Here is a 14,288-nt window from a genome sequence, read left to right on the forward strand (position 1 = left end):
ATCCATAGTCATATACTTAAGGATAATGATCATTTTAGGTTTGAGGTTTGTCATACGTGAAACTATTTTCACCAGTTTTTCCATAATTCTAAAATGAATTGATAACATCTATACATGTAGATCTCTTAAAAAAATATGTTTCTGATAATTAAAAATGGTATTTATTAGCAATAATATATGAATTACATTTTGAAAAAATAATTAGAACTCTGAAAGTAGCATACTGTATTATCAGTTTAAAGCACGTTTGAATGACATTATTAGTGCGCATACAGCATTTATTACATTTACACTGTACTTGTGCAAATAACAAACTTTGATTACTTTCTATTGTATCCTATTTTAAAAATGTCTGTTATCCTGGTTTAGTTTTTCTCTATGTATTCAAATCAATTTGTCATTTGGATGGACCTGGCATTTAAGATAATCTACATGTACCAATTGTTTGTCTTGTATTGGGGGCAGTATACATTCAAATTACAAGAACAAGAGCTACATGTACATGTATGCCTAGGCCCATTTAGTGTACATGTGTATTTGGGAAAAAATAGTTTATATCTTCTCATTTTGATGGAATATTATCTTTATGCTTGTAGATACATTGTAATGCACAAAATAATTAAAGTAGAGTTTTTTAAATCAATTTTTTGAAATTATAGATTAAAAGAAATACAAGATGTTCGCTTGCACAGTTTTCATTAAGGGTCTTCATGTAGATTTTTGCAATGAGTGTCCAACTCAATGATCCTGAATGCATTCTATTCAAATGTTCAAACTACACATGTACATGTAGCTCCTATTAAATGTACATGTAGATGATTGAAATGAATGTATTTTACTATTGTACATGTAGTTTATATAGTGAGGTAAGTATAAAATCACAAGTCTCCAACCCCACATAAATTTGCATTTATATACGCTTGTAAGGCTACACTGCTTCTGTATCAACAACTAAACCATGCATTGACCACCTTTGAATCAAGAGCTTCTTTTATGCTTTTCACACTGCACTTTTTTCCTTAACCCCGGGAAATTGGTGGGGCTAAGGAGGGGGGGGGTCTTAGCCCCACCAATTTTCCGGGGTTAAGCTTAGCCCACTTCGTTTTCACACTATGTTTTAGCAAAGTGGGCTAGCACGGTAAATAGTACGGTACTATCTGGCCCTGCAAAAAAGTTGGGTTAGCCGGCTTATTGTGGTGCTAACACCACAATTGCGGTGCTAAGAGATGCAGCGTGAAAACAAAACATTGCTAAGGAAAGTGGGGCGAAGCATTAGCCAATCACAGAAGTCGAATTGCACATTTATCACGCTCTAGATCTGTATGGTAAAATCATCAATATTCATGAGCTGAGGGATAGTCCGGGGTTAAGGCATTAACCACGGTTGAGCAGATAGTATGGGGTTAAGAAAGACAGTGTGAAGTGAAAAAAAGATAGGTTAAGGATAGTCTGGGGCTAAGGATAGTATGGGGTTAAGGAAATGTAGTGTGGCTGCTGCTTTTTAATCTCATTTGTATTATACAGCTGATTGAATTGAATGTATTTGCTAGAACAAGACATTTAACTCCCTAGTCTCCATCCCACATAAATTTACATGTTAAAGGTCAAACCGCTTAGATTTTTGTGACTGTATCCAACTAAACCACGCATCGCCCACCAATGGCTCGAGAGTCGAGAGCTTTATGAGCTACATGTATACATGTAGGCATTGGTTACTACATAAATGTCTCACTTCAGCTACATGATGTACCGTAAATCACAGTAGTTTAATACATAGGAAGAGTATTCGCCTTACGGTGAGGACATGAATGTTAAGGTATTGACTATTCACATGCATACATGTAACATTTGCTGCAGTACATATGCCACAACGTATATAGTATCTTGTGCAACAGAAGATGGCAATCCTGCATTGTCTTAATGCAGTACTTGACATGAAAACCAGAGACAGTATACACTCCGTCATATTCAAATTGCAAAAAAATGATTAGAATTATAACAAACTTGGATTTTTGTAGTCTGAATTCTAAAAAATTGAAAAATTTTATACACTGTATTCTCAATGTGTAAACTCCACAACTACTTTGGGAAATTTCATGTGATTGGGGAGGGAGTGGGGTAATTTAGGTCCCGGGGTTAAACTAAATAAGGCCTCAAGTTTAATGGTTTTTAGCTCACTGCTCAAGTTTGCCAGTGTCAAGGGGATTGCTGTTTGCGTGGTATTTGAGACAGTTCCTTAGCACATATCTTGAGCATGATCAATGTCTCGTAGCCCAATGCACATAGCCATGAGGAACGCAAATCTAGCTAGCATCACCTAAAATAAATTCTTTAAAGTAGCATTGCCACTTTAGAGTGGTGAGTACTGTACTGTATTTAAAGGCATTATTGTACATGCCAGTATTGTAGTAAAATTCACCAACCTTTTCCTCTTTTGTTTTCTGACTGGAGGTCTATGAACTTAACATGCCCAATGTGGCAGATTATGCCCCCTATAGATGAGCGGCCAGAAGCCAAAAAGTGCCTTATTTCTTGACTTTAATCCCCCCGGCTGGATCAAAGCAAAATCATACATCAAATTAAAGGAAATTTCCTGAATTTTTCGGAATTGGGCATTAAAAATGCCGTAATGTGTAGCATCACTATGGAAACCAGCCTTGAACAAAGCACGCCCATTTTAGATACTTATTGAATATTTATCACGAATATTGATTTTTACTTATTAATTTAGATTATCAGATATTTTTTCTTATTTTCAAAGGATAGATCTACTATATATGGTAAGAAGAATTACTGAAAAACATCTTAGCATGAATATTATGAACATTTTCTCAGAAATTGTTGCCTAGCAACATAACTTTTCATAGCAACCATTTAGCTCCTTCAGTTAACCACTTATTTTTCCATTTCAAACCTAACTTTTAACTTTTTAACTACATGTAGGTTGAATTAAACCAAATAAGTTACACCAATGAAATTATATAAATTATTATTCAAAAATAATAAAAAGAACTGAAAACCCCCATTTAAGCTATTGAAAACCTCAAATTAATTTGTTATGCTATACCTGACACACCCCTTCACATCGTACAAATCGCCATTTTATTGTTCATTTTGACTACATTGATACACATACATGTACGTACAAGTCACATACTTTATACTATTTTGTGGTGAAAAAGTTGATTGAATGAATAATTCCTGATCAATTATCTTGTCTTCAATAGAACAACAACAAAATGACCATTTCACATTATCCATGGATACCAATATGTTGCCTAGCAACGACTTTTTTCCATAGCAACGACTATGTTAACACTTTTCCCTGGACAAATCTGTGGAAAATAGTCCATTATGAGCAATAATACTGACACAATTATCATTATAGATGTCTACAAACTCGTTTTCAGTAATCATTCAACAAACTGACTATTTTATAGCTTCCATGGAGTCAAATGTGTTGCCCTGAAACAATATTCCCTAGCAACGGCTATGTTACCACTCTTCATCTCGGCTAAATGTGTTGACGAAGTTGTGCATTAGAGTAAAAATATTGAGAGAATTAACATATCATAGTTTGTTATCGATAGGCAAACAATATTCCAGAGTTTACCATTATATACTGACACAATTTCATTGCCTAGCAAGACTATTTACCTTAGCAACGATATGTTTCCCCCTAACCAATTTGGGGGAAAATAATCCACTTTTAAGTGTACAGTACCAATTGTACAATAATATACCTACATGCATACTGGCAATGGTAAATTGAAGGACACCGCTTCATTTCTCTTATTTCTAAAAAAAAAAAATCTATCCTTGTATGTATATTGCTTGTCTAACTATTCTAAACATGAGCATGGTATTTGAACTTTATCATTTAAAAAAGAGCAGCTTCAAAGATAAATTTATATGTTTTTGCAGATAAAAATAGAATGATAAAGTTTCTGTTGAAACTTTAATACTATTAATAGGTGCCAGAAGCTTAATCACAGGGAATTTATTGTGTCACTTTCAATCTCATAATTGTCAAGAAATCAGAAGGATGAAAGTATGGAAACTTTGGATCTGAAGCCTTAATATGGTGGTTGTTTACCTGATTGCTAAGAAAGCATGAATGCTTGTAAGCAAACAACCAGAGGACCGACGGCTTAATGTCCTCTCCAAGACCTGGTAATGTGGATATAATGAGGATGCGCCTTAAAAAAAGGGTTACACTTCGTAATTCCGAAGCTTCGTAATTCCGAAGGTTCTTTATTCCGAAGGTTCGTAATTCCGAAACACGTAAATTGCCTATACCTCGATGTTCGTTAATCCGAAAACGAAAAAGGGTTCGTTAATCCGAACATTTGTGGCGTTATTCCGACGGTTCGTTATTCCGAAGGTTCGATAATCCGAAAACGAAATAAGGTTCGTTGTTCCGAAGGTTCGATAATCTGAAAACGAAATAAGGTTCGTTGTTCCGAAGGTTCGTTAATCCGAAAACGAAATAAGGTTTGTTGTTCCGAAGGTTCGTTAATCCAAAAACGAAATAAGGTTCGTTAATCCGAAAACGAAATAAGGTTCGTTAATCCGAAAACGAAATAAGGTTCGTTTTTTCCGAAGGTTCGTTAATCCGAAAACGAAATAAGGTTCGTTAATCCGAGAAATGAAAACCGGGAAAGCAGAGGCAAGGGGGAGGGGGGCGGGGGACACTGTTGCCGTTCAATTGTTATGAGGATGGGAAGGCAAGGGCGGCTGAATGAATTTTCGTTTGGGGAGTAAAGCCAAAAAATGAAACTCATACGTCAAAATGGACATTTTGGTGATATTTTCCCTTAAGATTATCATCTGCTTGAAGTCATTGTGTGTTTGATAGTGATTAAGTAGAGAAAAACCTTTTTTGAAGTGATTTCTTATTATGGCAAAACGTATATTTAGGCTTTATTTTTCGGGAGAGAGTGTAATGAGCGAGCAGCTTGGTAAAACAAATTCAAAGGTGAAGTTGTAAAACGTTTTTTGGGGTCAATTATTCTTAAAATGGCATAATTGCGAGGTGTTGCGAGCATGAATCACAAGCTAAAACTTTAGGGTATTTCAATAAAAAATGAAAATAAGTTTTTAAAAATCCGAGCAGATTTCTGCTGTCATTAAAAAGATGTGCGTCTAACTAAAAAATTAACACGAGCGCAAAACCCAGCCGACCAGAAAAGGAACCTGTTATAGAAAGCATTTAGTGACCTCTTTAGGATGCATATTTCACCAATCGAATGAGAGTGCGAAGCGCAAGCTGAAAATTTGCAATATTCCAGCCTGAAAACTTAACTTGTATGTATACTTTAAAAAGAGTATTTGATTTCGAAAAAACACGAAAAACCGTAGGCATATTTATTTTTGAAAAAGGAACTTTCCCATTTTGGAAAATATTAATTTCCCTGTTTTTTTTTCATTTTTGGAGTGCAAGTGCCCCCTGCCTCCCTCCCGGCGGATCCAACTTTCGTCAAATAGGGGGGGAGGCAATATTTTTTTCAGCCACATTTTCCTCGATCGGCAGCTTAAAGTTGATTTTTGTTTGTTTCTTTGAAAGGGTTGTCCTAACAGTCAATAATTAGCTTTACTTATAAAATAAAGTAAATATGTAATAACATTACACAGTAGGGTATCTATTTGATTTATAACAATATTATCCATTCAATGATGCATATAGTCGTAAATACACACAAACATATATATATTTAGTGATATCCGTCACATACAGGGGTTAATCAAACACAGCAATAATGTAACTTTTCATGATCATATATGCATTATACATCCTAGTCTTCCTCTTTTATCACTTTTTCATCAAAATTTACCTTTTTTATTAGCTTTTACAAATTAAAAACTTTAAAAAATTATAAAATGAATTAATCTGGTAAAAAAATTAAAGAATATTGAAAAGTGAATATGGTTACTAGGGAAAATAATGTTGCTAGGCAACGATTTTGAAATAAAATATGTATGAAATATATATTTGGTTGCTAGGCATTATCATATCATTCAATCTGTAGTGATTTTATCCTTGTAAATTCTATATTTATATATATATTAGTATAACTAATTAACAAATCTAAATAATAAGTTGCTGCTTTGCATTTATCACAAAAATGGGCGTGGCCTATTCAAGGCTGGTTTCCATGGTGAAGCTACACTCTGGGACACTTTTAACTCTCAGTTCTGAAAAATTCAGAAAATTTCCTTCAAAGTGAAGCATGTTTTTGCTTTGATCCAGTCGGGGGGATTAAAGTACCAAATTTTGGCCTCTCGCCGCTCGCCTGCTACATGTAGATCAATGCTGTATGGTTGCATCTTTTAAAACAGTAAAATACAGTGTAGACATCTCCACACTTGTTTTATTTACACTAAAAGTGTCCATTTTCAACAGAACTGTAGAAAACGTAACTGTAAGAGTTGACAATACGACAATCATTTTTTTCACAATATGTTATAGAATTAATAAATAAATCCTTTAATAAATGGGGGCCTTCGGGATAATGTTTAACTCTGTAATCGTTACTAGTAAATGTTCTATCAAACCAACTACACTAAACTATTTTTACTTTGAATACAGCAACACAAAATGTTTTTTTTTTTGATAAAGAGGAAATTTTGTCAAATAAGGTCCCCTGATAACAATGTTTTATGCTCATTAATATGCAAATGATATTGAGTAGCTTTGATAAAATGTATCTATTGGATAATGTAGGTCTAAAAGTAGATAGTATTGTACATTTAATCATGTTTCTACTGCTATGCATTAAAAATGTATGATAGGCAGTACCGGTTTGAAAATGGGGCCTTATTTACCCCACCCTCACTTCCTGTACATGTACTGTACATAGTAAAAATACTGTACTATGATATTTGTTTTAAAGTCTTTTGTAAGAATGGAAGCAACAGGTCTACCAATTCCATTACTGTTATTAACAGGGAAAAAAATAAACGGGGGCTCGGGGCGATTTTGCCCCCAAAATGCCCTAAAGAGCCCTGGAAAACTAAAATGGAGCCCCTGAAATTCATATAGGGTCCAATGTAAACTTTAACACAAATTAGGATATTTGGGCTAGTGAGCTCAAAAATAGCCCTGGAAAATAAATTATTAATTTTTCCCTGGTTATTAAACACAAATTTAGTGTCCTCTTGCACTCTGTGTGTAGAGGATATTAATTACTTTCATTCAAAGAGAAAAGATTAGTCATGCATGTACATGTATATCTACATGTATGTAACTCCAATGATTAGTGTTTTTTTTCAGTTTACAACATTTATAATTCTTAAATGACTTTTTCATACAGAAAATATTCTTCTACGTCTTCTACCTGTTTCTACTTCCATTCAAGAGACTCCTAGTATTGCACTTTATCTTTTATATATTTTTAAATGAACAAATTAGGTCATTTTTAGATTAAATAATCTTTAAAAGAAATAATAGAAGATTTCAGCATCTCTTTTCATACTTGACCTTCATTGTTTTATTTGATACACTATACAATTTACTCTGTAAATTGTTGTGTATAAAGTAGAAAAAAACTCAATATATATCAGTCATTCAAGTCTCTTGCAGGCAATAGCTTCTGATGCATACAATATTTTCAATCTTGATATACCGGTATATAAATCATGCCAAATTACAGATCTAGTCCCTAATAGTTTTAACATTATACTATTAATATGAAAGATGATTGGCACTTTTGGCAATAGAGCTACTATGTACATGTAAATACAAGAGTGTGATATGAGTAAGGAAATATGACTCACTTTCGGCTGAGGCCACTTTCTCCTTTGATGACGCACGTTATGGTTATCATCAAATCTCAATGTTATTCTACATGTAGCCAAATATCAAATTTAAGCAGTAAGCACAAGTGGTTAGTAAAACACATCTTTGAATGCATGTCCTGGTACATAAATATACATGTATATAATATGGCTGTTATTAGTGTTAATGGTAAATGGAAAAGGTGTAGGCCTACTTGCAGTGTTTACATCAGTGTCTGCAAGCACATGTATTTGGTCTACTTCTCAGGTAGTCTAATATCACTTTGGTCTACACTAAACTTGATCTAATAGTCTAATGATCATTTAGCCTAATGCCCAGTTGGTCTAATTTCGACTTACTCTACTTATTGTTTTTACTTTATCAAATGAAAATTTGGTTCATAAACAGTCTAGATGTTAGAGCATGTTGACTATTAAAGTGGTGTTAGACCAAGTGGATAACAGACAGAATGAGTGTACATGTAGCTTTACTGCAAATCAAGCAAGATCAAATGGCAATTAGACCAAATGGTTTGTAGACATACTAGGATTAGACCATGTATGTGGGATGAGACAAAATGAAAAGTAGACAAAGGTGTAGACCAGTGTGTAGATTTTTGTCCCATCTTTTGCCATATTAAAAGTGTATAAAGCATTTCTTTTTTTTCTCTCTTTTCTTGACAGAACAAACGATTCCTGTTCCTGCCGTACATTGTGTGTATGACAGTGCTGATTATCTTAATGTGTGTGATAATCCTACTGCTAGTTGTGGTTGTAAGTATTAAATTAACCATCAAAATAATGTACATACTGCCCCTGTAACCAAAATCAATTTGATTTATGATCTTATTACTTATATTGGTGTATAGTCCGTATGCATGTACTTGTTTATGATCCAATTATCAAAATGTACATATGAATTTATTAAAACAAATCATTCTCTTGACCTATAGTAAGCACCACCCAAGAATATAAAAAGCTCTTTAATTCATTCCTACAGATACTGTATATGTATTAGATGTATCATGCATTTGCTGCCTTTTCTATTTGTATTCATTACCAGTTTTGCTGTGCACAGCATTCCTTTTACTTAAAAATTCCCTTTTCTGAGGTGTACAGATTTGATATATAAAACTCAATATCCTGAAAAGATTTCCCCAAAGATGTCCATAAATATTGTTAGAAAATGTACTCCAAGAAGGTTAAAAACAAAGGGATTTGTATGAGATGATATTTCTTTATATTCATGATTTTTTTATCAAAACATAATCTCCCTGATGAAATAAACAGAGGTCATTCAGACTGTTCTAAAAATAACTAAATTTATGAATATCATGTCCTTCCTATTCTGTATTCTCTCTGTATTTGAGCCATGGAGTAGACTTCAGGATGAAATCTAGTTTTGTTCCCACCCCACCCCTCCCCAAATTATATTATATTATATTGCAACAATACATGTATATTGCTTGTGTCCTAATTTACTTATTTAGAAGATAGGGATTATCCACTTTGAAACTAGTAATATCAAATTGTAACTACCATCTTACATGTATATGTCCCTTTTTTTACCTGATAGGAACTGAATAGTTTAATCATCTCATTCTGAGACATTCTGGTATTATAAGAGTCAATTTTTTTTTACCTTCCTTCTTGCTTTTTTTTAAAGCTTTTGCACATTATGGTTTGGATTCAATAGATAATTTTTCTAATGAAACTTATATGTAGCTTGTAAATGATAGATTTATTGTTATTTTTGTTTTTAGATTGTAACCTCAATGGAGTCGGAAGTATTGGGACTTCTCATCGTCTCATTCTTTACTGGACTGAATGTAAGCATTATTTTATCTATAAACAAGTGTCCTCGTAATGATTAAAAAGAAATGATTTTTTTAGTATATTTAGGATTTAAAATCAATTGTTATATGGACAAGTTCAATGTAACAATTCAAATTGTTTCTGTTTTTGCTCTGATCAAAGCATTTTTTAGTAGTTACTATCTAGAAGCAGGTATTTATTATGCCTGTTGTACTCCAGGCATAGAATGTTGACTAATCATTTATTAAATTAATTTGATGAGATGATTACAAGGTCTCAATTCCCATGTAGTAAAGGTGTAATGATGAAAGACATTAAGGACCATATGAAATAAACCCTAAAAATTAAAATGACTGTGCAGATTTTCAACCTATTATGTATCCAACAAAATAAGAGCAACCCTCTGTTTTGAGCCCATTGGCTGTATGTACATATGATGTGTTAGATACTGTTAACCTCTAGTGTTAAGGGGGCATCTAGCCTGAAATTAATGTGATTTGAACAGATGAAGTCAAATCAGAAAGATGAAAATGAAAAAATAAAAAAAAGAGAATATACAGTGTAATAACTAAAATACAAAAGCAATAAAATGACTTAATCATTTCATTAGAAATCTATAGTTGAATCACATTTGTTATTATATCTGAAAATTCCATTCTGCTTCATATCTTTACTACATGTAGGATCCATTTTTTGTTCATTTGTCTCACTCTCACAATGTGAACTTGATATAAACCATGTAGATTTATATTTTTTGTTCCAGCTTTACTGTGTGTTGTGTGTAACATCACTGTATCGGGAATTCAAGGAGGGTCGGTATGGAATGAGAGCTATATACCGGGCCCAGGGAGGCAGAGTAAGTAATCCTCTTCTAAATACTGAATGATTGAATTCTTAAAAACGGTCCCTGAAGTTTATGAAGCTACACCTTCCCTCAAGGAAACTGGACTAAATAGGCAGTCTAGAACTCTAGATTCCCTAATAGGGACTCAGTAATTGAAAAAGTTGGAACAGCATTTTGTAGTTGTGCTAGTCTTGTCCCAAGACCCACTTGTCAAAGTTTCAATCTGAGTCTCTGCCATACAGACTAGGATACCCAATGGATGCGAAGATAAAGTTGTTTTGACAAGCAAATTAGAAGTGATGAATCAAACAAGTAGTACATGTACAGTAGAAATTCCATTAAAGAGAAATGCCAGTAGTTGCAGTAAACACTTATTTCATAAGAGGTCGGTAAAACCAGGCTTAATTGTCAGAATATCATTGAGGATCTAGATCTGGTACAGTTACATAAACTGAACTTTGTGAAATCTTGAAATCTACGCTGAAAAATGTTCACACTGAAGATCACCAACACAGATAGGCACACGTGGGACAGTGTATTATTATTGCTGGAATAAAGACCCGATGGAAGTGACCGAATCCGTGCTTATTTTGCTTATTTCTCAGTTATTACACAATTTCTTCCAGAATCCTTTGGCAAATATTTTTTATTTATACAAACAGACACTTGGGTTGTCATTATATTAGATTCTGTAAAAAGTCATTTTGAGATCGTTACCAAAACTGGAATTTATCTTTAAGTTTGGATGATAATAATAAAGTTACACATTTTGACGTTTGTATTGTTTAAAAAATGATTCAGATTTTAGACTTTAATTTAGAAATGAAAAGAATACAGATTGTAAATAATTTATTGATTACTAGATTAAATCTATTGATTTATGTAAAAAACTATTTTCATGTTTTATCATCAACCTTGCAACATCTTCAGAGGACATGTTACTATGTGTTATAAATTGTATTATGGCCTCAAGGGAAAAGGAGCTGAGGAGAAAAAAACATTGTGATTATGATTAATACGCGAAAAATGGGAGTGTTGTCCATTTCACTTCCAATGTGAGATTTACAAAGTTGCAATTATCTCATTCTTAAAACAGCCACAACATTAAATTCCTTGTCTGATTTATTCAAACTTTCATTTTCCTATATCTTTTCTCGTTTTACTTCCACATATTTACTTTATTATCAAGACTGGATTTCACTTTGAAATGCAACCATATAGACTTATTTCATGATTGATAATTACCTGCAAATATGTTCAGTCTATGATCAGACTAGCTTCTGTATTTTGTCTTTACACACATTCATGTACACACATATTTAACTTTTTAACATTTCAACTGGTTGAGAATAAATGATGTGGTTAGAAAAGAAGAACAATTATATTTATTGGAATCCTCACTTGGGTATTCTTTACATAACAAACTATTTAAATTAAATCAAATTAAAAAATCAGTACAATCTACATGTATGTATAAGTCCACACAAAAGAAGGGGTGAATTCATCACCAGCTTACATGCTATTGTTTTATTGTATAATATTTTCCAACTTTCCCCACAGCTTTCTAACTCTGAGAACCCGATTGAGAAAGTGGAGGACATCAATAACTTTGAGAATGCCAACTTCATTCCTCAGTACCCTGGTCCACCTGCCCCTAGTGATACCAGTGTCACCCCTCCACCACCCGTACCTGATCCAGTACCCTACTCTGCTCCCATGATGGGAGCACCTCCTCCTTATCAACCTCCTGCATACCCTGCTGAGAACTACCCAAAGACAGATGTCCAGACTGCTTGACCGCTCGTCCTGGGTGAAACTACACGATGACGTTGCAGGTTTATAGAAGATGATTATTGTGCTTTGCAGCAGAAGAAAGATGTTCTACTGTTATTATGCACCTGCTTGTGAATGTTGTTACATCTTGCCAATTTGTATTGACTTTTGTATTTTTTTGGGGGGGGCTCACTAATCCTTTACTTTACATAGACAACAAGGAAGATAATGTTATTCAAAGTTTGATGTGTGGCAGGCAAAGTTTTGAGAAATAAGTGGCTATAACAAACGACGTAGATGATTCTTCCTTCAACCACCAGCCTTCTCGATCAACAGGGTTATCATTGCAAACTTGCAGAATTATGACATGCAAGTGAAACATTGTCAGTGAGATACTGCCATTTAACCTCTTGAATCAGTTGTCTTTGTAGAGCTATTTCTAATGTTTAAAAAAATATCTGTTTATGGGTCATGTGATCAAAATAATTTTTAGTTATGTCATGTAACTAAGTCATGCCAATATATCAACTCATAATATGGTTTCATGATGGGATACCTGTACAAGAATAAAGAATGTAATGTTGATCAATTATATTTTTACAAGATAAAAGGAGAAATTATTATGCTTATATTTGATAGTATTCTGCATGTGTATATATTGCCTGTTTGTGACCAACTCTAAAAATGTATGCCTTTGCACATAATGATGTGTACTGATAGTAGATCATGTGATTAATCCAAGGTTTATGTGTTATTCACTTTGTTTTGCCTCTGCCATCACTTTTTTATTGCAATGATCTTGAATGCTTTGTTGTAGTGTAAGTATTATAAGAAACCTTACATGCCTTAAACTTGAAATTACATTGTATACCACCAATCAAAATCACATTCCTAGAGTTAGAAGTTATTGGCATAGTGTGGCAACTGATACGTGTTCTTTGCTGTTCCATTGCTCTGTTCTCATTTTATACATAAGACTGTCTTTTGAAGTTTATGAGCTGTTTGTGTACAAGTTTAATCCCTTGATGATTGTAACATGGTGGTCCCTGTTTAAAGATAGTGGGGATAATTGAATGGCAGTCAATTTGTCATGAAGTATTTTTTTACTCAACCATTTCTTGCTCAGAAAATGTAATATGTACTGTTTATATTCTGTACTGTTAATATATATAAAGACATATACACCAGAAATATTAATATAAGTGCAATATAAAGTTTATATATTTTTGTCTCGCCTGCATAGCAGAGCTTATCCTACGGGGGCTGCGAAGAAGATGACGGCGGCGTCAACATTGAAATCTTAACCAAGGTTAAGTTTTTGAAATGTCATCATAGCTTAAAAAGTGTATCGACCTAGTTCATAAAGCTTGGACATAAGGGTAATAAAGTATTACTGAACATGTTGCCTGAGTTTCAGGCCACTTGACTAAGGTCAGAGGTCCCTTAAGGTCATTGAAATTTGGCCATGTTGGGGGTATATTTTGAATTGGTATCATAACTTCATTCAATTCAATTAAAAAATTGTCTTTATTGATAGGCAAACATGTTAACAATTACACATGAAAAAACAGTAGAAGCTGGAAAAATCATGTTTACAAGTTGGTGTTGGCACAATTAAATACATAGTAAGATGCATTAAGAAAGGCTATACATTTTAAAGTTAATACAAATTAGATAAAGCATAAAAGGAATGAATGAATGTATGTAATATGATAATGGCAGACTTGAAGGAGAGGAGACCGACACTTATTTAAATAACCAAAATAATTGTATTGTGGGTTGGGGGTGACCATTGTACATTGCCTTTCCTAGTTGTTACACTGATCTTTTGTTGAGTATGTCAACCAAAAAGCACTGGACTGTTTTTAAATCTTGTTGTTCTTATTGGAAATTGTTGATAGTTGTTTGTACGACGAAGAGATATGTTTGTATGTTTTTTCCGAAGTAGCCATCTCTTACACAGAGGATGAGTTGAAAGTGATTTTGCAAACTTTTTACGCAGTCACAGTGTCGGTCTTCTCTCCTCAAAGTATTGGTAAATTACATACCTAACATGCATTTGTGTATGTGATGTAATTAT

At 33.5% G+C, this 14,288-nt stretch overlaps 1 protein-coding gene across 1 annotated transcript in view; it reads left to right on the forward strand.

Moving 5' to 3' along the window:
* The window catches only part of LOC121408188, a 30,401-nt gene extending 16,360 nt beyond the window's left edge, over positions 1–14,041 (forward strand). Inside the window, exons 4-7 of the mRNA XM_041599571.1 lie at positions 8,461–8,550; positions 9,540–9,605; positions 10,355–10,447; positions 11,996–14,041. Coding sequence (XP_041455505.1) covers positions 8,461–8,550; positions 9,540–9,605; positions 10,355–10,447; positions 11,996–12,232 — 486 coding nt within the window. The 3' untranslated portion in view covers positions 12,233–14,041. The remainder of the gene's footprint in view (positions 1–8,460; positions 8,551–9,539; positions 9,606–10,354; positions 10,448–11,995) is intronic.
* The last annotated feature ends 247 nt before the right edge of the window (positions 14,042–14,288 follow it).

Source organism: Lytechinus variegatus, chromosome 1 (assembly GCF_018143015.1).
Source record: "Lytechinus variegatus isolate NC3 chromosome 1, Lvar_3.0, whole genome shotgun sequence".
NCBI classification, from domain to species: Eukaryota; Metazoa; Echinodermata; class Echinoidea; order Temnopleuroida; family Toxopneustidae; genus Lytechinus; species Lytechinus variegatus.